This window comes from Cygnus olor, chromosome 5 (genome assembly GCF_009769625.2).
Source record: "Cygnus olor isolate bCygOlo1 chromosome 5, bCygOlo1.pri.v2, whole genome shotgun sequence".
Lineage (NCBI taxonomy): Eukaryota > Metazoa > Chordata > Aves > Anseriformes > Anatidae > Cygnus > Cygnus olor.
This window is the reverse complement of record NC_049173.1, coordinates 46,665,392-46,687,951: the sequence shown is the minus strand read 5'-3', so window position 1 is coordinate 46,687,951 and position 22,560 is coordinate 46,665,392. Positions and strand designations below refer to the sequence as shown.

General features: G+C 44.7%; 1 protein-coding gene across 10 annotated transcripts in view; it reads right to left on the bottom strand.

Moving 5' to 3' along the window:
• The window catches only part of TSPAN4 (tetraspanin 4), a 435,812-nt gene that overhangs the window by 351,266 nt on the left and 61,986 nt on the right, over positions 1-22,560 (bottom strand). For 9 of the 10 annotated variants that reach the window (XR_005820749.1, XM_040560418.1, XM_040560415.1 and 6 more), the window contains one exon: positions 18,225-18,318. Coding sequence is in view for 9 of the 10 variants with exons in the window: in XM_040560418.1 (XP_040416352.1) it covers positions 18,225-18,318 (94 nt within the window). In the remaining variant the exon portion in view is untranslated. Of the gene's footprint in view, positions 1-5,546; positions 5,731-18,224; positions 18,319-22,560 lie in introns of those variants that run through there. The other variant, XM_040560422.1, reaches the window with a different exon arrangement.

Genomic DNA, 22,560 nt, shown 5'->3' with positions numbered 1-22,560 from the left:
TGGTCAACTGCTCTAGCACAAATCCTATTCCTGTAACCTTCGCATAGGCTGCCAGGGAAGACTGAGCTGATGATCTTTGACTGGCTGGATGCGCAGGCAAAGCACCCACTCAGCCTGGCTGTGGAGGACTAGCTGCCTGTCCAGTGCTACACGAGAGGAAAACAAGTCATTAAATACCAAGGAGCTATTCAGAAAGCAGCATTCACATAGGTGGGAGCAGAAAGCAGTGGGGGGGAAAAAAAAAAAAAACATGGAGAGAAAGGCCCAACACATGTAAAGAAGTCACAGGAATACTAGAAGGACATAAGGTAAGGAGTAGCACAGAGAAAAAGACACAAGAGCTGACAAGAAAGGAGCATAAAAAATGGGAGAGAAAAGCAAAAGGTGGAGTGACATGTCATAGCTGTGTCTTATCTGAGTGACATTTGTGGGAGTTTGGATGTAGATTGAGGGCAGCCATGGTCACCCATTTCTATACCAAGGCCAAGATGAAGGCAGGAGCCTGACGTGCACAAGAGGTCTGTGCTGCAGCACATCTCACTTTTCTCAGTGGCGCTAGCCTTGTCTCAAAGGCACAACTAATGCTGCAGCACTTATTAGCATCAGGTTGCTAAAATATAGCGATCCTTGCACAGGTGGAAAAAAGAGATGCCTGGAAATACATCTCACCAAGGAACAGAACAATCCTTATCTCATCGAGCAAAGTAAACAGAGCAGCAGAGGTTCCCCAAGAACGATAGGCAATTAGAGGGAGAGTCAACACCTATCAAAAAATCAATGGAAAGATTCACAGTCCCACACAGATCCTCAATCAGGCCCTTTGCTTTGGTGCACATACATCAATAACGGGGCTGGATATATCATCTCGCCACATTAAAAGGAAATAATCCCCACGTTAGAACAGGACTATGGTCAGCTAAACAAAAAGCATTAGAAGCAGATTCTGGCTCTGGCTGGCGGAGTGCAAGCACTGGGAGGGGATGTAATACACTGCATCCTGTAAACAAAGATTAGAGGGGAAAAAAATCTGTGTGAAGCCAGCCATGAGAAACATGTGGGTCCAACATTAGGGTGTTTATTCAATAATCCCACTTTAAAGGCTTTATAAAGTATACAAACAACTGAGGCATATTAAACAATGAGATAAAAATAAGCCCATAAGATTGTCTGCCATGGGATAGAAGGGGAAAGAGATTCTCTTTCAGGAAGGCCTTTCTTGCTATTCGCACCGAAACCCCAGCTAGCTCCATTCCTCTCACTGATGAGGAAGCACGTGCTCCTCTTATGCAAACCTTCAAATTCACTGCACTTTCAGAGGATGAGAGAGGCGGAGAGAGCTGTCTCAAGCATGTGGTGGCCAGTATTAGATTTAGATAAGCTATTAGGAATAAATTCTTTACTCAGAGTGGTGAGGCCCTGGCACAGGCTGCCCAGAGAAGCTGTGGATGCCCCATCCCTGGAGGTGTTTAAGGCCAGGCTGGACGGGGCTTTGGGCAGCCTGGGCTGGTGGGAGGTGTCCCTGCCCATGGCAAGGGGGTGGAACTGGATAGGCTTTGAGGTCCCTTCCAACGCAAACCTTTCTATGGTTCTATGACCTCCTAGCTTGTTGCTGATAGGAGAGGGCTAAGGGAAAGTTTAGAAGAGAACAAGAGTTGTCAGCTCTACTGCCCCTTAACTGGTTCACCTCTTAGGTGCCTGAGGTGACGTGGAAGAAAACAGGAAGGAGGCTTCATGGAAAAGCGTGACAAACGAACCCTCGGGACCAACAGAGCAGATAGGGACAGTCATGTCTCGGCACTGCAGGGCAGGGATCAGCTACGAATTGCTCTGAGAATGAAGACAAGTGCTTTGCACTTGGGTAGCGGGAAAGGTAGCCCTGGGAAGTGGAGGAAGAGATGTTTAAAGCATTAAGCAAGAAATATAGTATTTGTAAACATTCTTGGAACAGAGAGAAAGCGTGCAGCTCTGACAATGAACTGTCTCAGGAGCCACACAGACTGGAATGAACTGCACAGCTAGAAATTTTGCAGATCGCTGTTGCAGAACCGTGCCTTGGAGTCTTAACTTTAGAAAACCTAGGAGAACTGCATTTTAAGTCATGTCTGAGCTTGCAGCCAACCAGCCACAGCAGACCAGAAGGGCACAGCCGCCTTCAGGCAGCCAGTGACAACATTTAAGTTCTTCATTGTCCCTCGAGGACACAGAAAAGAAACCAACCTACTTTCATCTAGTTTGCAATGATAGAGCCCGGTCCTCAAAGCTCGTATTCTAACCACTACTCCCCCATGCTTCCTCCCCTGTTGTTTCCTAAACCGCCCAGGGCTGCACGGAGCAGGGCTTAGAAACCAGTCAGCCTGACGCTACAGTCAGAGTTCTTGGTCAGGATGACGCACAGCTCAAGCAGCAAAAGAAGAGTAGAGAAAGCTAAGTCTTTCCTGCCACCCATTAGCAACCTGACTACCTTGCCTCAGCAGCTGTTCTTCAGAGATCAGCACATAACGGGTTGCAAGGCAGTCCTGCCACTAAGCCCATTCCAGAGGCACCGAGACCTCCACACCATTCCCAGCACCAAGCTCCTAAGTCCTCTCCTTACTGGCCACAGGCACACTGTATTGATTCACGACAAGCCCGCTGCCAAATGAAAATACTCAGAACAGAAGGTGATTTTAATACAACAGAAGTTTTTTTACTCAGTGACACTTGTTGCTTATCCCAGAGCTGACTGAACGCAGTGCTCCATGCGATACTTCATGCAAAGCCACTGCAGAACTGCCAGCTCCCACAGTGTGCCAGGGCTTGCACGACAACGCAGATGTGCCCAGCGTGATATATGTTATGGCCTCAGATCCAGCACCAAATTACAGCAAACCAGCAGTAACAGGGCTAGCTGAGGCATGGGACCTGACCGTAGCTTTTCACGTGTCCCCTCAGCCTGCTGCAGCTGCAGGGATTGAAGCTAGGCAACTCTGTACCTTACAGCTATGAAGCTCGTTACCACAGCTCCGCTCGCAACATGCGCAAAGCTGCAGTCAGACAGACTGGGTTTTACTCCTCCAGAAGGCTTTGCCTAAAAACCATGCACTGATGCCACACCAGGAACGACGCAGACCCCTGCATCTCATGCAAGCCTCTCCCACTTGACGGACAGGGGGAGATCCAGGTTTCTCAAGGGCCTCACTGAAGGAGCTAAGCATCAATTATTAATTGCTCATTCATTTTCTAGATTGATGACATAACATTTAGCCAAGAATCACAAGTTATATCAGTTAACTCTATAGATTCATTAAAAAAAACTCTAATGCTTCACATGCACTTGTAGAATGAGCGAAAAGAGTACATGGGGGCTGAAGGGGTGGGCAGAGTAGAGCCATCCTACTCTGTACCTCAAAAAGCACAAACACCAGAATGGATATTTTGCTTTCAGGAAAAAAAAAAAATCAGCTCTTACACTAGATCACATGGTTCTTAAGTTTAATCTACAGTAATGATACTGGGACAAGACTTTACCAGGCAGTAGATAAGAAGTCGTGCAGAACTAAGTATGCGGACTGCAGCTGGGATGAAAATCGGCCTCAGAAATTAAGATAAGTTTTGTGAGGGGTGGGGCGATGGCATCTTTCAAGTATTTGTACAAATTTTAAGTTTAACCCTAGACTTTTTTTTTCTCCTCTTTAGCATCCATCTGTTGCAGCTGGAAAAGCTGACTGCAGGTTCCTTCCACAAGAGCCTTGGGAATAGATATTTCAAGCTCCTACAACTTAGTTGGAAAGGGTAAGGAGGCTGAACTGTTGAAACAAAGATTTTTCTCCAGAGGGTTTAATTGAAGTGGACATGAAAAAAATCCTTGATTTAGAAACAAGTTTTTACAAGCCTAGAAGAACTGCACGGATCGGGTATTTGGAAATGCTGGAGAGAGTCATTGTTTTTACCAGTCCTCAGCCACCCTTGACTCTTTCGGGAAGTATCTGCTCTTCATACTCTCTCTTTATGCATTATTTGGCTTGTGCTTTTTTCATCATATATTTGTTTCCTCCTCCAAGTCACCATGAAGATTATAATCCATTCTGACACCAGGGCAAAGAGGTCTTTTTCAAATTTAAAGCAATTCATCACTGAACTAAGATCTAAGCTGCACCAAGAATAAATGTGTTCCAAAAATACATAGCTTCGAGTCTTTACACAGCCATTTGCAATGCCTAGTGCAATCATACAGTCCTGAGGTTTGCTTTCTCTAGAAAGGCTTTGGCACTTACATCCATCTCTAGCAATTGTCCTATACTGCAGAAAACCCAAGTGTCCGGAGCAGTGATTTGACCACGCATTACTTTGAGCTACAGACTTTGACTTTTGCCCATGTGCTTGTGCAGAACTTTTGAGTAGCAGACGTCTATTCTGACACAGGGCAATAGTTACCCCCTAACGACAGACCCAACTGAAAGCATGTCCCAGCTGTTTAAAAAAATCCACGGGATAAATCCCTGGCATCTTTATGCAGCCAGGCTGGGAGGTGAAAAGAAGAGGTAGTATTTGATTGATTTCACAAATGGAGAACTGAAGCAGAACATTTTGATATATAAAGCCACATAGGCACCTAATCCTCTTGAGATCAAGTGAGAGTTACAGATCAAAGTGATTTGGCTACAACAGATATGTCCAGTTACATCAACTAGATTTATGTTTTCCAGGGCAGTCGGGGATCAGCTGAAGCCTCGGCCCAGTTTCCTACCTCTCAGCCTCTGGTTTCAATCTTGTACAGATGACTGAAGGCTGAGAAACTCCACCACCACAGGAAGGCTGGCTCAGGCTCCCACTACGGCTCTGCCCTGCTCTATGGTGTGGGGAACTGAACCAGTCTCCAAGCTGACACATGCCGAGTTGCCAACATCTGTAGCAGAGGCCCTGAAGCCTAGCCCAAGAGCTTACACTCTCTTCTGACACACACCTTAGAAAGCTGCAGGGCACTACCCACCTGTTACACCAGCCACAGAAAGCTAGCTACCTTTCCTGCTTTGATGGGGGAGGTAGAACAGTTCCAAGTCAGGGGTAGGTATATATCCCTACTGTAGGGACAAACTGCCCTGTTAGCATCTGTTACCTGAACTCGTCCAACTCTCACGGTTTTGACACTTTACTAAGCACTTAAACTTGAGAGAGATCATTATGCAGTAATCCCTTTATGGGAGGTTATGTTTTAGATGGTCTTTGTTTACAAAGCTTTGGGCCATCACGTTTGACTGTGAGTAGGGCTTAATACATGAAGGCCTGGAGAAAGCAGTATAGCGCAATCTCAAACCCTATAATGTCAGATTTAGGAATGCACAGGGATCACAAGAGAGGAACACAGGGGGCTTAAGCCTCAGAGCTATCTACCCAAAAAGCAACAAAGTCATGCGCACAAGAGAACAGAAAAGGCAGAGTTCAAATAGGCCATCTCAGGAGTGCCTTTAGTCCTGGGTACTATGTACAGATGTAGTTAAGTCAGCTCTGCTGTTTGTTCTTAGCTTTACACCTCATGCACAATGAAAGCAGGCTCAGTGCATACCAACCAGGGTGTAACAGCTCCTGTGATATTCCAAGTGGCACTTCTGAAAATAGGCTCCAGGACACAGGTTTAGGTCTCCAGGTGACACGTCCAGAAGAGATTGAGGTATATGCCAATACTTGAATGAACATCAGTGTTCCTGTCAGTCCCTTACCCGCAGCCTTCTTAGCCATCGAGCGCTTGTGATGCTTCAGAAGATCACATCTAAGATCATAATTTAAGTAGTTGTCATAGTGATATGACAGCATGCTGATAGAAAAATGCAAACACCATGCAAAGAATTCAGGAAAAGACAAAATTCTCACAGCAGCTTTAAGAATAACATATGCACCATGCGGATATGTTAATGTGCTGTCTTTCAGCCTCACAGGCTGGGCCGGGAGGTGGAAGAGGTATTTTTTTGCTTGTGTTTTCAAGAATACTTATGGCCTTAATAACAGCAGCAACACTTCTTGCTCACTCAGTCTCCAGAGTTCACACTTGGGATTTGCTGTCTCTAATAGGGAGTGGAACTTGTGTGTCCTCAAAATCTTAGCAATGGTTTTTTTTTTTTTTTTTTCAAATAATACTCTGTTAAAGTTTCACACCACCAGTGAAAGGCTCACTGTAAACAAATCCTCCCTGCTGCAGCTATAGTCCAGCCGCTGCACATGCTGCCCTGCAGCCACTTTTCTCTGATTTAGCATCACAGGCTATTTGGCTTTTCCTAAGGACCATTAAACTGCTGACCTCTTCCTCCAGATGACCTAGCGTGGCTGTGCCAGCTCTAACAGTGTGCCAGCCAGCTGGCTCCGGCATCGCAGCGCTTCATTAAAGCCCTTGAAGAGCTAGGACGTGGGGCAGGGTTAGACAGCAATGCCACGTTAACAAGAACGACTCTGCCTTTTAGGACTGGAAGTCAGGAGAGATGCATGAGTTTCTCTGGAAAAGCGTGTTGTCCCTAAACAATAAAACATGAACCAGACGCGTGCTGATTTCACGTGGCAGCATTTAACTGCCACCGCCAAGGATCTGCTCCCTCTGCAGCCTGGCAGGGCACAGCACAAAGCCTCAGGAATCTCGGTGCTGATAAAAAAGCTGCCTGAGTGGCAGGTTTACACCCTGGCCTCTCCAACACACTGACCTTGGCGAGCAGCTGTGAAATCTCTCTGGAACCTCTCCTCAGCTGCATGCCCTAGTCCGTGCTGCTGGAAAAGGTCTCTGCACAGCATTCGACCCTGGTTTGACTGATGGACAAAAGCACAGTTTTGACTGCTGATGCTAGTCCACTGCAAAGCGGATTTGACAGCAGACAGCCAAACAACAGGTAGCTGTAATTCCAGGAAAGTACCAGCCTAGCCCTGACACTGGCCAGGTATTGAATGTTTAAAGACTGTATAGCCGAGTCTTTGATTGTTTTATTCAATGCAGCTCGAAAGAATGAGTGCTGCATTGCTTAACCTCAGCTGAGGCTTTGACCCCAGGTCCTCAGAACCTGTAAGAGCAGCTGTTTGATTCAGCTCCCCTCTCGCTAGCCCAGATTCATCATTTCCAGCTAAAGGAAAGGACAGTATATTTGTTCTGTGCCAAAGCCCCTGGGACTCAGAAGACAAGATGAAATGGAAATTCTTTTATCTTTTTTTTTTTTTTTTTTTTTTTAAAACAGGCTTATACAACTGCTATGGTCCAAATGAAACAAGATGGGTTCTTAAGAGGCTAGGTCCCCTGGTACAAAGCACAGGTTGAATGTTATCAAGATGGTACATGCCAGTCATTAGGATGCTAATTGGCCCTGACAGAGCTCTGGTGACTGAAGTGAACATCCTAGCTGTCACTACCTGGAAGCACTGCTGCAGGGAACGGCTCCAAGGAGTCTAAAGGAAAGAAGAATGTGTGAAGAGGTAGAGAGATGTGGGGTCTTTATAGCTCTCTACAGCTGTCTGCATCACATACTTAAACAAGAGGAAAAATACTTCTGTCTTTCTACATCATGCTGCTAAAAATTCCAATAAAAAAATCACTTTGGGTAATTTACATTTAAATAGGATTTGCTCATGAAGTAGATTATTTTGCTGGTCATGTTTACAATTACTTTCCATCCCATTCCCAGGACTCCATGACTTGTTTCCAGTATCATCATCTCTTTCCCCGTCTCCCAACCTATCCAATTAAAACATCCAAAAACATTTAACTTGCCAAATTTCCCCACCGACGACTCTTTCCTACTGCTCTGTTCCCATCAGAGCTCTACTTCATCATGAGAAGTGCCGGTGGGTTGAATGTCTTTGTTCATTTGCTAGATGGCCAGATTTGCCATTCACTCACTGGCTTTCCACCACTTTCAAAGCAGGGAATCAAAACTTTGAGTGCTCCATGTCCACAAAGAGCAGCTGTTTCCAGTTTTGGTTGGACAGCATCCTCGTGGGGCTGGGGGAACGCCAACAGGGAGGTGCACAACTGAGGTTTGGAGTAGCTATAAATTAAAGAGAAAACTGAGGGTGGGCAAAATGTGGTTTGCTGAAAAGTAAATGTTATTTGAACACATTGATTAATGCTTTCAATGCAGGTGAGTCCTCCTTCCTTCCTTGCATGCCATGTGAATTCCCAGCCACGGACGGACGCGCAACAGGACCAGAGTTCCTTGCCCTCTCTGCTGAACAGAACTGTTTCCAGCGAGCCTCAGCTCAGTGCCTCAGAGTCATGCTGTAGAAGAGAATACCTAAACAGAGCCAGAAGGATCCTGGAGAGCCAACAGAATTTGTGCCTCTCTGCTGCACACTAAGCCTCATTTATAAAACAAACATGACTCAAGAGTGTGCCTCCTATTGTCACTTCCATCAAGCCCCTGCAACCAGCTTCACTTTCCTTTGTAAATGGGCTTCATTGTTTCATAAAATGGATGTATTAGTCATGAATAAAAACCAAAAAATTACTGGGGAGGGAAGCAATACTAAATGTACCACAGTCAATAAAAGACAGAGGAAGAGAAAAATATTAGCTGGAGAGTTCCAAGAAGGTTAGTGTTACAAAGCAACAAAATATTGGCTTTGACACAGGAAAAAGCCCTCCTGAATACCAATGTGTTCCATACAGTGACAAAGAAGCTATACTTACCTCAAAGGAAACTAAGTAATATACCATAGCACCTGAGGAAAGGGAGGAAGGCAGAAAAGGGAGGCAAAGAAACACAAAGAATGAGACCACCAAAAACTGTTTCATATAGATTCTTCTGTGTCAAAGGAGATTTATACCTTCCCCTTGGAAATTCAGCATTCAGGAAAAGTGGACTTAGAAGTATAGCTCCATCATAATACCTCTTTCCCAGTCCCCAGGGAACTATAATACTGATTTACTGGTCAAAGAAATAAATGTCTCGGAGTTCCATACAAGGCCCTTTTTCCTTTCTGAAGTTAATCCAGCTCTAAGATGGATAAGCAAAAGGCCAACGCTAGTGGATGGAAAAATACCACAGAAAGTACTTGTGTAGATAAAAGGAGCTTTCTGAAGGCCAATGCTCCTGTCACGATGGAATAATTTTCGTTCTCTAGACAGAGAGTTGGAGAATAAAAGCAGAAAAGATATAGTGCACAACCTGCTTCCTGGGTACCAGGATGTCTTTGACCATGCTTTGCTGAAAATACCTAATCAATTAAAACTGAAAAGCGGAAGTATTTCATATGGGATTCATCTGAGCAAGCAGCAACATGAACTTCTGCACTAGTTGCCTGGACTGCCAATAGAGTTACTGAAGAGCATGAAACGCTTCCAGGGCAGAATGCATTTTGTGCTAAAGCAGTTGTCTAAAACAGGGTCAGACGATCTGTGTCCTAAAACATCTACTTCTTACTGACTGGAAGGACAGTCCACATAGCTCAGATGCAGACAGCTAGTCTCTAGGCATCTGAAGCTAATGGCAGATTCACTTCACTGACTGTCAAACTGATAGCAGCACACCTAACTTGAGACTCAAGTTCAGACATGGAGTTTGCAAAAATGAATCCTCTTTCTGTGCTGACTCGAAGTCTTACTCTGGAGAATGCAAATTCAAGTCCTGAGTTTCTGTACAATCTATGTTACCAATTAAAATGAATCAAGATGTAGCCCTTATAGTTGCAGAGATAGCCTTTTAAACACACCCAAAATACAAATGAGAGCAATGCTCTATTCATGAGCCAGAAGATTGATACAAACAGCACTTCAGTGATGCTCAAGAGCATGAACCGAGCCAGAGGAAAATTCTCGAGACAGGAGTTTTGCCTCTTCAAAATTATCCCTTAGATTCATGTTGGCAGGTCTGCCCCTCAGCTTTTAATCTTGCGGTCAACTGCTGCTTCCAGGGGCAAAGGGGAAGATAAACCCCTGCTACTGTTAAAACACTTTCTTTTTTTAGATAGGTGAACAAGACAAATTAGTCCTAAAATGGAACTTAATGATAGAGACTGCAAGTGTCCAAATCCATGCCCTGGCTAAAGAACTCATACAGCCCTCATTGACCAGGGCTCCGCTGAAAGGCCACGGGTGTCCCTTTACCTCTCCCCTTTCAGGCCCCATAAGACATCTGGATGGAAGCTGGTAGCAAAAGCAATCTGCACAGCCCACAAACCTTCTCCGTACACATGGGAGAGGCTCTTTGGGAAAAGCACAGCCAGAACTGGGTCGCCTTCACCAGGATGCCAGCAGCCCCCTGCTGCTCGCTATCTTCTCCACATGCTGCTCAGGATGAGAAGCTCCCTGGGTGTGTGTCCAGGTTTGAGAAGCACAACATACCTGCTTTGTACAGACTAACTGTACTGGAAGTACAGCTCTCACCAGCCTGTAGGATGAACTGTGTGCTCCCTCCCTTTGGGAGGGCTGGGCACAGCTGGCACCAAGTCTCTATTCAGGCAGAAGTATTTGCTAATGCAGCGGTCATTTATTCCACGCTGGGTTGAAAGCTCTCTGGTTAAGGACCGTCTTCTTGTCCTAGCATTGTACAGGGTATGAGTATAGTATGAGTTGCTAGTCACAGCTCGTAAATGTTTCTGTGGTGCAAATAAATAAACCAGTCTTACTCAGACTAAATTCCAAATAAGAGGCTGTTTCCAGGCAGGAAAGAGGCATAAGAGACATATTCAAGATTACAAGGGGTCGAGCTAATCTCTCAATTCAAAGTAAACCAGACACTGACCACCTTCTTTATCAAGGACGAATAGCTATGAGGAAGCTGCTTCATGACTCTGAAGCAGTTGTTTATTAAAACTGAGAGATTACTCCTACCAGCGAAAGGCAAGGGGACTCCAGAAACACCTCCTGCAGTACATGAGAAAAAGTCCAATCTAAGCCTCAATTTCAAATGCTAATTGCTTTCCAGAACACTCACCTGAATTTTTCCAAGCTTCCACAGAGAATTAAAAAATAGGCTGGTACAGACATCTTCAACTTTTCCTCCTCTGAATTTATATAAATTATGTAATTTTACTTTTAAAGGACTACAGCAAGTGACTAGAAGAGAACTGCACAGTGAACTTTAACACTACATTTGATATAGCAGGAAAAGAATACTTTGAAAAGCAGCAGAGTATTTTTTTTTTTTTCCTCCCCAAGAGCACGAAGAAAGAAGGTAGAAAGGACTATAAATGTACACCCGAAAAGTTATTCAAGGATAATGGGATGTGTGGCAAGTTACTTTACTGGCTAAGTTTATGATATACTTCAAATGATATAAAGGAGACCCAGTGCACAAGGATGGCTGCCATCTTAGAGAAGATGAATACATTTAAAGATGGGTGCTTTCTTAACGTGTATATCTGACAAGCCGTATGAGCATGTTGGCAGAGCAATCTAGCAGGAAGGGGGCTCATGCTAGGATTTCAGTTAAAATCCTGAAGGCAGCTTCCTCACCATCACCACCACCCCCCCAGAAAAAAATAAATTGGACTTTTACTTAATTTTAGGACCAACTGATGACTAGCATCCTATCCTAACATGAACACCCTCAGTGAGACCATTAAGCTCAGCCAGATATCACTGCTGTTTCAGATGGGTTTTAGGGGCCACCAGCTGATCTCCCCTAGCAGCTCTGTGCTACCATCACTGTAACCCCAACAGCTAAGCAGAACGTGTCACCAGAAGCATTTAGTAAAGCACAAGGGCTCAGCTGGGCCAGACAAAATGCCATTGCCCCTAGGTTGAGGACAGATACAGAGAGCAATTGTGCAGCTTGCCCTCGGACAGGCACAGAGCCTGCGGAACAACCACATACCAGCTCCTGACTTTGCCTTGCTCACAACCATATCCCTCTATTCTTCAGTGCCAGTTGAAGGGAAATGCTACTGCACAAAACAGTGGAAGAAATGCCTCAAGTCTTCATGATACACAAACCCTGAAGGAATGCGCATTATAGAGAGATTTAGTTTGCTGGCATGAAATCAAACGTATAAACCAAAGATTATTCACAAAGATCAAGACAACCTTCAAAGAAGCCAGAAATCCAAGGGGAGGCAGAGTATTTCCAAGTAGTTCCACTTTCCTCACACAAGCCAGAGAAGCTCAGAGAGAGGGTCATACATAATGGACTTTATTTTCATTCTTTGCATATATTCTTGCTGGTGCAGTGCCCAGTGTGATCCAGGGATGGAAGTTGATAGACATTTTTTGGATACTGAAAGATACCTTAAAAGGGACCTTTACTTGGAATGGGAGTGCTCAGATTCTGAAATTCATATCTGGATAATTCACTAATTGTTTTTACATGTTCTACAAGTATAAGAGCACTTCCAAGAAAATGAAATTTCTGGAAAATAAAAGCCTCAAGTAAACTCACACACACACAAAACGTGCATTTCAAGATGCAGTGGCTAAGATGTTGCCTATTCAAATTAAGGTACCTATTTAAACATCAAAGGAACCATTGACAGAACTCCCCTAAAGCAGAAAAAGAGCCACCATTACTGATGTCTTCAGAACAAGACCAGGAAATCTTTCTCAGACGTGTAACCTAGCTTAAACCGCAATTGATAGCTAAATGCTGAAATTAGTGTTACTGAAAGCAGCCCTTTCCCAGCCACTCGTATTGTGAACAGTTCTGGTCACATTACAATTCAGAGATGATTAACTGAAATGAAAATAGGTGCACAGAATCGCTGCTAAGAATAAGAGGCCTATCTCGGGAGAGCTCGGCTTGTTCAAATCGCCAGAACACAGCCTGATAATGGACAGGACTGGTCCCTGCAAATGGACTTGGCTGGGGGAAGTAGCAAGAAATAAGAGCTGTTTAACCCGCAGGGTGATCCTGGTGCAGAAATGAGCTAAGATTCCTGTGCTGGAGGTCAGGAGAAGCTGAGTATGGAGCAATCATCCTCTGGAGCAGCCTCCCAGCGGGAGAAGCGGAAGAGAAGCAAGCAGATAAAGAAAGAATTTGAGAGTCTGCAGATAGGGCTCCTGTCCCGTGTTGATCCTCAGCAGCAGGGAGCCTTCCCTGGGACACAGGCTCGGAAAGTCAGGTTGTCTTTTCCAGCTCTGAGCTCACACACAGGGTTCAGTAATTTGGTGACTAGCAAGAGGAAAATTAGGAACCTCCTGACATGGAAGGATGGGGAAAAACAGAATTTACTTTATTTCCAAAACAGGAAAGGGTTTTTTGTTTGCTTGGGTGCTTTGTTGTTGATGTGTTACGTGTTTTTTTTTTTTTTTTTTTTAAATAAACACAAATGTAATGTCTGTTCTTTGTCAGTTCTCCAGCAGCACAGGAGAACACACAACAGGGTCAACACGTTTCAAGAAGAAATGATTCATGATGCAGTCCTGAGAAGCCTGTACAGTCAGTCAGGACAAGCGCTCCACTCTTTTGCTGCCAGAGGGAGACTTCACATAAGTTCTGTTGCAAAGATGCTTCATCTCCCATCAACAGAGGGATGAGAAACCTTCACAGATGCTGAAGAACCAACACGAAAGCCCAAGAGATTCAGGGGGGAATGAAGAAAGCAACAATACTCTGCATTGGCCAGATGACACTGGCTGCTGGGCTGTCAGACAATCCAGGGATCTGTGCTTCTTTCTGCAGACTCGATCCACAGGCCCTAGATTCATCAACCCTTTCTACAGCACACCAAAATCAGTAATTATATTAAAGTTAAAGCTCAAGTCATATCAACCTAGTAAGAAAGGTGCTAGTTGCTCTTGTTCTCTCTAAATCAGAAGCAACTTGCCATAAAACCATCAAAACATACATCCTAGGACTCAGGAGGGCCTGATTCCCCTCCTCATTGTGCCCCTGTTCAAATGAATTACATCTGACATAACCCCCTACTCTTAGCCTTACCTCTTACCAGATATACTTTGGGATCTCAGTGAGAACATCCATCTTTGGCAGTGTAGCAATGTCTGACTGACGTTCCCGTTTTTACCAGAATCCTTCCCTTCTCTGCATCTCGCTACACTGGGAGCTGTGAATGCAAACTATCACCAAGCCCCACCTTTCCTTGGAAATTACAGGCTAAACCCTAACAGAAATAACCAGAAAAAAAAGTCATGCAGGAAGGAAGAAAATTCAGCAAAAGTCATAAGCTTTCCATAACCGCCTCATTGTCTCAGAGGCCCTCACTCTCCCCTTCTGCACACAAAGCTTCCCCTCTCTGCAAAGTGTAAAGGGACTCTTGTGTACTCAGAACCGTAACGTGAAAATGAAATTGTGTGTTGATGATCTTGAAACTGATTTAATGAAGCAGTTTAATTCCACCCACCCTTCCTTCCTCCCAACTCCACCCTCCCCTCCGAGGAAGGAAATTTGTTTGGGTTAGCAAGGTGGGGGAAAAAAGGCAGGCTAAAAATATACTTTTTGCCTTAAAAAAAAAAGTTAAAGCTACAAATAAACAGCCCGAAACAGGAATGCTATTAATCTACCCTCCAAATTCCTACAATGCTTTCTTGTTCAGTTCTACAAAACGTTTTCATAAGGATCAAACACACAGCGTTATTTCCGCAGAGCTGGTGGTACCCCCAGAACTGCCTGCTTCCTTGCAGCCTGCTTCCTCGCATTTTCTAAGGTAACTGGCTCTGGCATGAAGAGGATCAACTTATGAGACAGGATGAACCAAAGATATAATACAAGATTAACCACCATCATATTTCAGCAGTGCCCTTGCATTCTAGTAGCCAACATGGAGAGAGAGAAGAGGGGAGAATTAAAAAAAAAATCAAGGAAGACTGAAGCCCCTTGGCAGAGTTGCCTTTCATTCTCATATTCCCAGCTTCCCATAGCATGAGGCATCACAGCATGCTGCCGTGGACTGACATAGAAACTCCTATACCACCTGATGAGTTACATTTAAATAAAATAAAATAAACAAGCAAAAAAAACCCACCTCCCTCTTATAGTAGATGAGCCCTCTGGAAAGAGAAAGGAAATGGCCCGCTTTCATCTTGGAGTTCAGAGGGAATGTTTTATAGCCATCAATCCTATCCAGATTCTACTCATGGACACATTCTGAAAAAGAATGGTGACATTCGGAAAGCAGAAGTCCTTCCTGTAACGTGAAGCCAACGTGTGACAGGCAGGCCAGCTGAGTTAAGCAACGTGACCAAACAAGGCAAAGCACTGCGAGACAGCCACACGAGGAACAAAGCTGCTGCTACTGGACAGCAGGTGAGGAACATGAACCTGAAGCTGTTTGCATCTGCTGCTGTCCCAAGTCTAAGCGAGCATTTTCACTCGAGAAGGCGAGATACACTGGGTGCTCAGAGCCAGGCTCGATGCTGGGATGACACCTGGCGTCACTAGCATGCTACACAACCTTCTCCTCACTTCCCATCCATCCAGTCCTCATTCCTAATCACCTCATTGTGACTGCTAAACAGACTTCAAGGATACAACTTGGGCTGAGCAGAAATACTAGAGAAAGGTATCCTAATACTTATTTCTTTAACTGCTATACTGGAACCTTTGCTAGCTCTGTATGTTTATCCTCAGCTCCCATCCTAGATGGGAAGAATCTTTTAACAAAAAGGAAACTGGCACAGAGACAATCACACTACTGAATTCTCAGAGGGAATCTGCACGTAGACCAGGGAGATGAAGCTGGATTTGCAGAGCTCTTAATTAGCTTCCAGATCGTTCTCCTTTCAAGAGGCATACCTGCCGGCATGCACTTGTGCAGCTTACAAGAAGCCCACTGGTTAAACAAAAGGCAAGTCAGCAGAAAGACAAGGGTGGCACAGGTCAGCATTAGAAGCACATGCAAGGCATCCAGCATCACACCTGCTCCACAGGGAGCCTTGTTCAAGCAGCCACAGCTGCAGACTCCTGCCTCCGCAGGGTGCAGCAGCCAAGTGTTATAGCACAGAAAAGGCTTTCGACATCACCCTCTGACAGGCTAGTTTTAACTAGTGGAGATGGCTTCCACGGGTTCAACCTGGATTCAATTTTCTTAGAGCACTGTAAAGGATCAGAAGGGAATGGACATCAGCCCAAGAGGAACAGAAAGCAGGCTTAAGTGTGTGGATGCAATCCTGCTTTCAGTCAAAGTCAAGAGCTTCAAAAAGCAGCCTGGGATATTTCTTTGCGGAAGCAGTCTAGGGCTCCTTTATAGCACTCAGCTCAGCGCATCTCCAATGCGCATACCAGGCACTGTTCCCAGTGACACCCCTTTACGACTCCCTTAAGATGATACCACCACAGCTGCAGACGATTTTTCAGAAATTTTAATTGATCTAAACCAGCATGTCTGCACTACAGTCAGGAGACTCAGCTGAGTATCTGTCCATGCATCAAGAAGCTTCTGCTAGGAGCAGTGCTCTGTCAGTTGACATAGGACACGTCTCACTTAAAGCTTTTCTCCCTCCTGTATTTTACCCAGCATGAATTCATGGTCTAGTTGTCAGGCAAAACGCCTGCAGGCAGGACCAAGGATCTAAGGGCTTAATGAGGGGAGGAAAGGAGAGAAATCGCAGGCAGCTTCTATGACAAGATCATGATACCTTCAGCAGAGGTATCTGCAGCATTTGCAGATTTACTAGAGAAACTCAGAGGTGAGTACAGAAACTGAGCTTCAGCCTTTTATCTTTTTGTGATTAAAACAGTTATTTCTGCAAGGCACTAAATTAGAAGGAAAAAAGCAGCATACTAACCACCATATCCAATGCTGAGTCCCCCGTCACAGCAGCACCACATGTGCTGTACTTGCTCACAGAGACAGGAGCAGAACTCAAAGAGTTAAGAAATCTTTATCGCAACGATCAGGAAGAACAGTGCTAACGTGAGGCACACCACGGCCTTGATCAATACTCCTAATACATAAAATATGCATCTCAGAGGACGTCTGCAACACTGGAAGCAGTCTTCCAGCTGAGCAGTTGCTTTTCCTTCGACTCTGCCTTGCTTCTAACTACTTTTCATTAGAAAGATTACCTTCACTCAATATTCAATTTCTGACAGGTATTCTTCACTGCGTATGCTGCAAGCTGGCTGGGTCCTTCCAGGCAAAGGAAGGATAGCTCTCTAGAAACGACCTTTTACTAAGTCTTATATAATTTATACATCAGCAATATTGACAAAGGCTAGAAACATACATTTAAACCAATTTTTTCCTATATCCTTTGAGAGGATATGGGGCTTTTCCTTTTAAAGAGTTGTTTCCTCCTGCTGTTGTCATTATTTCTCAGGAGAATCAGTTACTCAGTTACCTGAGCACAAATACTTCCCTTCCACCCAACCCCCAGAACCCAAATTCTATAGCATGTCAATATTCAATGCCATTTAATTGTACAAGTGTCCTAAGATCCCTTAAGCACTTACCTTTTTTTTGTTTTTTTTTATTGAATCCTCAAGCTTTCCTCAGAGCAACCACTTGCACAGGCCTAGATTTACTCCTGCCCTTCTACTCTTGCAAACAGATTCCCCACGAGATACAAAACCAGAGATGACTTTGCAAACAATCATTATATCATTTTAAAGCTGTGCAAAATATCAAAAATCACTTGAACCCGTTCTACTGCGTTACCGACAGAAGAAAATTATTGATAAAAGAATCACAGGCAAGTTACGTGAACATTCACAGGTAGCTGGTAGGACTAGGGCAGCATTCTTCTTCAGTGTTTCATTTAGGTAGGAATTATTAAAAAATTAACGGAACAAGGATTTTCAAGAGTTCATTTAGTATCCAAATAGCATTGGTCAACAAGCTTCCTTACAGCCCTGAGAATATTCCAGCCTCTTGTTTTAAGAGTACACTTAAGAACAGATTCAGCAACACTCCAGCACTGTGACCCCTTCTCCTTTCACCTGCCTGTGACTATCAGTGTATGACGTGCTTTCTTCTGGCACTCTGAACCAGTAGTCAAGTCAATTTTCTTTGCCCAAGCAATAGTTTTCTCTCCTCCATTTAATTAAAATAACTTTACTTCAGAAGCTGTTTCTCAGGAGCAAAATATTTGATCCAATTCTCATTTTGGTCAATGGATAAATAAGCAGAACAATCGAAGTATGACGCCCCCACCTCAAGACACAGCAAAACTTGAAAGCTTTCCTTTTCTGGCACCTGCACAATACCAATCTGCCAGTATGAAGGGGAAAAAACGTTCCATACCCATTTGGCTTGGGAGCGGTAAATCAAATCTTTTGTGGTAGTAAAGTGAATGGACAAAGTCTAAACAGAGGATACGAGTATTTTCATGGATTACAATTAATGAATCCTCACTGGAGAAAATAGAGTATATAAGAGAAACTCACTGCGATTAGTGGTTTTACAGCTAGTGCACGAGATGCAGCTGGAAGTTGCTGTTGATCTCCCACAGCAATAGTGTCCAGTTCTTTGGTGGTGTTTCTGCAAGAGACAAAACAACAGATTTCTGAGTAAAACAGGCAGGCAATGATGAAGCGTAACTTCAGGAACACTTTTCAATCCATGATTACAGCTCACTACTTCACAGTCTTCTTCCCACCTCTTAGTTCCCCACACACTCTTCAACCTCAATGAAGTTTGTCACTAGAATGAAATTCAAGTCACCGAAGACAGACTGACTTACTGGAGAAGATCTCTTCTTGCACATTTCCAATACACAATTAAAAAGCAGTTAAAAAGGGGTAACATTTTCTTAGGAAAGCCACACACAAGCTAATAAAGTGAGAGTGAATGTGCAATGGCAAGAGACATAGCATGCTGGGCATGCAGGGTAAAGTCCAGGTAGAGAGTGCCTGTAAAACATCTTGCAATTTATGGTCCGCCAGCAGCCTAAGAAACAAGCTCTGTTGCTCCCGGGGAACAAGGCACAGAAAGCACTCAGAAAAGAGCACAAGCTTATGTTTCTTGTGCAAGGAGAAGGTCACAGCAAGTGACTTTGATAATGAAAATCTTTGTAATCATTCAAGTTTCAGACTTTGACAAATGCCACCAAAGCCAGTCTGGTTGGTGGGAGCAGCTTATGTATCAAATACCCCGAAATGAAAGACATCTGCTGCATGAGAGGGATAGAATTGCATAAAATGCTTCTGCACAGGGAAAAAGCAGGGTTACAGCTATACTCAAATGCGTAGTAATGTTGAAACGCATCATCAACAGTTTGGTTCCACCTCCAGAAGTGGTGGTAAGGTCTGTAGTGTAGATTGACCTCTTAAAAAGAAAAGCGCTTCCTCCTCCACTGTAGTTTTATCACAGTTATAGTAGGTGAGGGATCACACTACTGTTTTGTGCCATGGGACTTTTTTTTAATGTATATCAAGCATTACATTTGGAACACTGCAGAGATTTTTAGTTAAGTGCAATGCAATTTGCACCCCTGTAATCTCCTTAGGGTTAAAGCTCAGCTCCTACAAACAGAGTGACATCCCTCCTGACCACAGACAGCAAAGAGGACAGCCTCCTTTCCCATTTTAAAGACATTTGGTCTGTATAGCAACCATGGCTGGTTTGCTATGGCGTGACTCCTTAAACCAAAACCAGACAGAGAACCCCAGGTCCCACTACCTCACGTGTTGAGTGCCACTAATTTCCAGCTGCTCTAGAAATCCAGCACGACAGAAAGTAGGCTACGTCCCTGGTACGTGCAAGAGCATTGATTGCTGCCTGATGTTTCACTGCCACATAAATCAAGCAAATCAAGCAGGCCCCCAAGAAGCATCAGTAGTGCATTCCCTAAACATTGCCTTATTTTGGTTTGCCTCCCCCCCCAAAAAAAAAAGAAAAACAAAAAATAACAAATAATGAAGGAAGCAAGTATCGAGAGTTTCTTAAGGAGAGCTGCCTGACAATTTTTAGAATTTTATTGTATTTTTAAACTTGAGAAATACCAGAAGTAACATCACCTTTTAAGGCAAAAGGCAGCTGAAAGCTAAATCCTTCTAAGCCAGAGTGACTCACAACAGCAAAGACTCTTCCTAGAAAAACAAATTCAATCACTGAGTGAGAGCAGTCGAGAAGCCCAAGTAATAACGATGCCAATGGATCCCTCTCTTCCCACAACTTTTGTGGGCTGGTGTTGACCGGCTCAGCAAGTGCTCCTGGCTGCTATGAAAGAGAAAACAAGCTGCACAGAGCACTGCCCTGACCCAGATCCCATCCTAATGTCACCTTTTCATTCTATAGGAATGCCGAACGAAGCGTAACATACCACTGCAGCTGTGTCTACATCGCAGCCACACGCAGCCCGACAACTAAGGCAGAGAAGCTGCAGGAGCATGTACATAACGCTGTCTCCAGTGAGGCTGGGCGATGACATAAAAGCCAGCACTGCCACAGCTTCGTCACGCCTGTTAAACAACGCTAATGAAAGCTGGGTCGCATAAGGCTACTCGGGCTGCAATCCCACCTCCTGGAAGAGATGGGGCTGCAGCAGAAGTGGCAGTGTTACGCTAGTCAGAGGCTGGTGCTCAAGTCTACTCCTCTGGCCCAGCAGGCATGCCAAATCCTCCTCTGAGTACCACAGCCCCTGCACAGATGTCCCCTGGCCTGTTCGAGGCAGGAGCCCAGGCAGCTGCAGTTTCAGCAGCGAAGGTCCCGGCCCCACCAGCAGGGAGACCAGGGCTCCGCTTCCCTCTCTGCGGACAGGCTGCCTTCCCCTCCTGTATGTACAACTGCAGGCAAGCCGCTTTGCCTGCCTGCGCCTCCACTTTCATTCTCAGGTTTTTTAGCCTCCTCTTTCAACAAGGGACCATCTTTTACAAGATGTTTATGTCTATTTACCACATGCTGCTGAGCACAACAGGGCCTTGAAGCATTGCTTTAATGATACCAACAGGAAAGTCAGCTGCGGTGTCACCCCAATTAGGGCAACAGGGCTCCCTCCTAACCCAGCTACACCAGGCATCCTGCTCCAGAGACCAGAGGCACGCATTTAAACTTTCTGCCCTGGCCTGTGCCAAAAGCTTCCCGGCTGCCTGACGTTCAGCGCACAACCTGTGGTCCATCGACGGGGACAGAAGGCTCTGACAGCTCCCAACTGCTTAGCGGATTTCTTCAGGCTCAATTCACGGGTTTCCTAAGTGAGGAAATTACAGCTTTGCAAGAGAGGGTGAATGGAGTCCTAATGCCTAAATTCAAACTGTCTGATTAAAGACCTGTCACAGACAGCTCAGCTTTCCAGGAACTGGAACACCCTGAACTAGACAACAGCCCTGCTGCTCTCGTTTGCTTGGTTTGAAATGCTCTCCTCCTTCACTTGCTCTCCTCATACTTCTCTTCTTCCCTGGGCACTGCTCAGGGAAGATAAAAACAAAACCAAAACAGTGTTCCTAATAGGAAAGTATCAAAATTAAATGTCAGCAATTTTCACCTATGTGCCACAACCCACTGGTTTCTCCATTTCTCCTCCCCGTTTCATTTTTAACTTAGTTTTTAAAGGTAACGTTGAATTTTTTGCCTACATACTCTCCCTTTTGCAAACAAAAACTCCACTTGGCAACTTGGCATCATCCTGTTCCTTTGAAATCTCTTCCTTCAATTCCTGCTGCTTGATACAAGCTATCTCCTCAGCCTCACAGAAGACTGCAGCATGCATCTCTCCTGCCAAGCCCATCACCACATACTCAAAGACCAGCAAAGCTGCTGCTACCTCCAGCTGGTACCTGCTCAAGCTCCTACACGTGAATCGCCCTCTTGGAAGCCCGTGTGTTGTTAGTGGTTTTGGCTTTTAATATATAGAAATATATTAATATATATTCCTGAAGCCTGCACTATCCTCATCCTCTTTACATCAGCACTGACCTTGACAGTTGTATTCCTACAGCACCTGCCTCACTCCTCACCAAAGGCCCCTGGATTGATTTTACTCTTTAGAGTTACTCTTTACAAAAAGTCCAGAATATCTGCTTGTAATACACTACTATCTCAACTCTTAAATGGACAGGCATGTGTGAACTTTGATTAGAGCTAGTGCAAAGAGCAGATGACTGTTCAAGCACTGCCCAGAGCTCCTGAGCGCACGTGGATGTTCAGGTGGGAGCTGCGCTGAACTGCTGCCTTCTGAAAAGGAGCTGCTGCTATCGAGTTTTTCTGGCACCGAGAAAAGCTCTTTAGTAAACACTAAATCCAATAAAGCTCTGGCTCACAGCTACATCCCCTATGCCAAGGAATGGTACAGGGCTGCAAACATTACTGATGAACTGTGATCCTGTACTCTTTTGAGATCTACGTACGACTAAGTCTCCTCTGTTCGAGACTAAGGCTCCAGAGAACTCCTCTTTCACCTTTGTGTTACCAAATGACAGTTACAGAAACAAGTAAATAGACAAGCGCTCCTGCTTATTCAGGAGCAGCTGACCCAGAGCACAGCTACAGGGCTGGCAGATTGTAAGATCTGACCTCTTTCTACTCTACTGAATGCACTACTGTAATACTGCACGCTTTCCAACCCTGTACCAAGCAAAGTAACCATGTGCCACGTGTAAACTTTTAGCAGCATCCCAGATAGAATCACGTGGAGTGGGGCATCCCTTTGAGAAGATTTTGTTAAGTATTCGCATTCTGTGTTTCTGTTCGCAGCAGCACCTGTGCTCGGCGCGTAGCACTGAAAGCTGCAAGAGCTGGGATCCTCACTTGCTGTTTCCCCATCGCAGCCTGACCCGTGAGAAA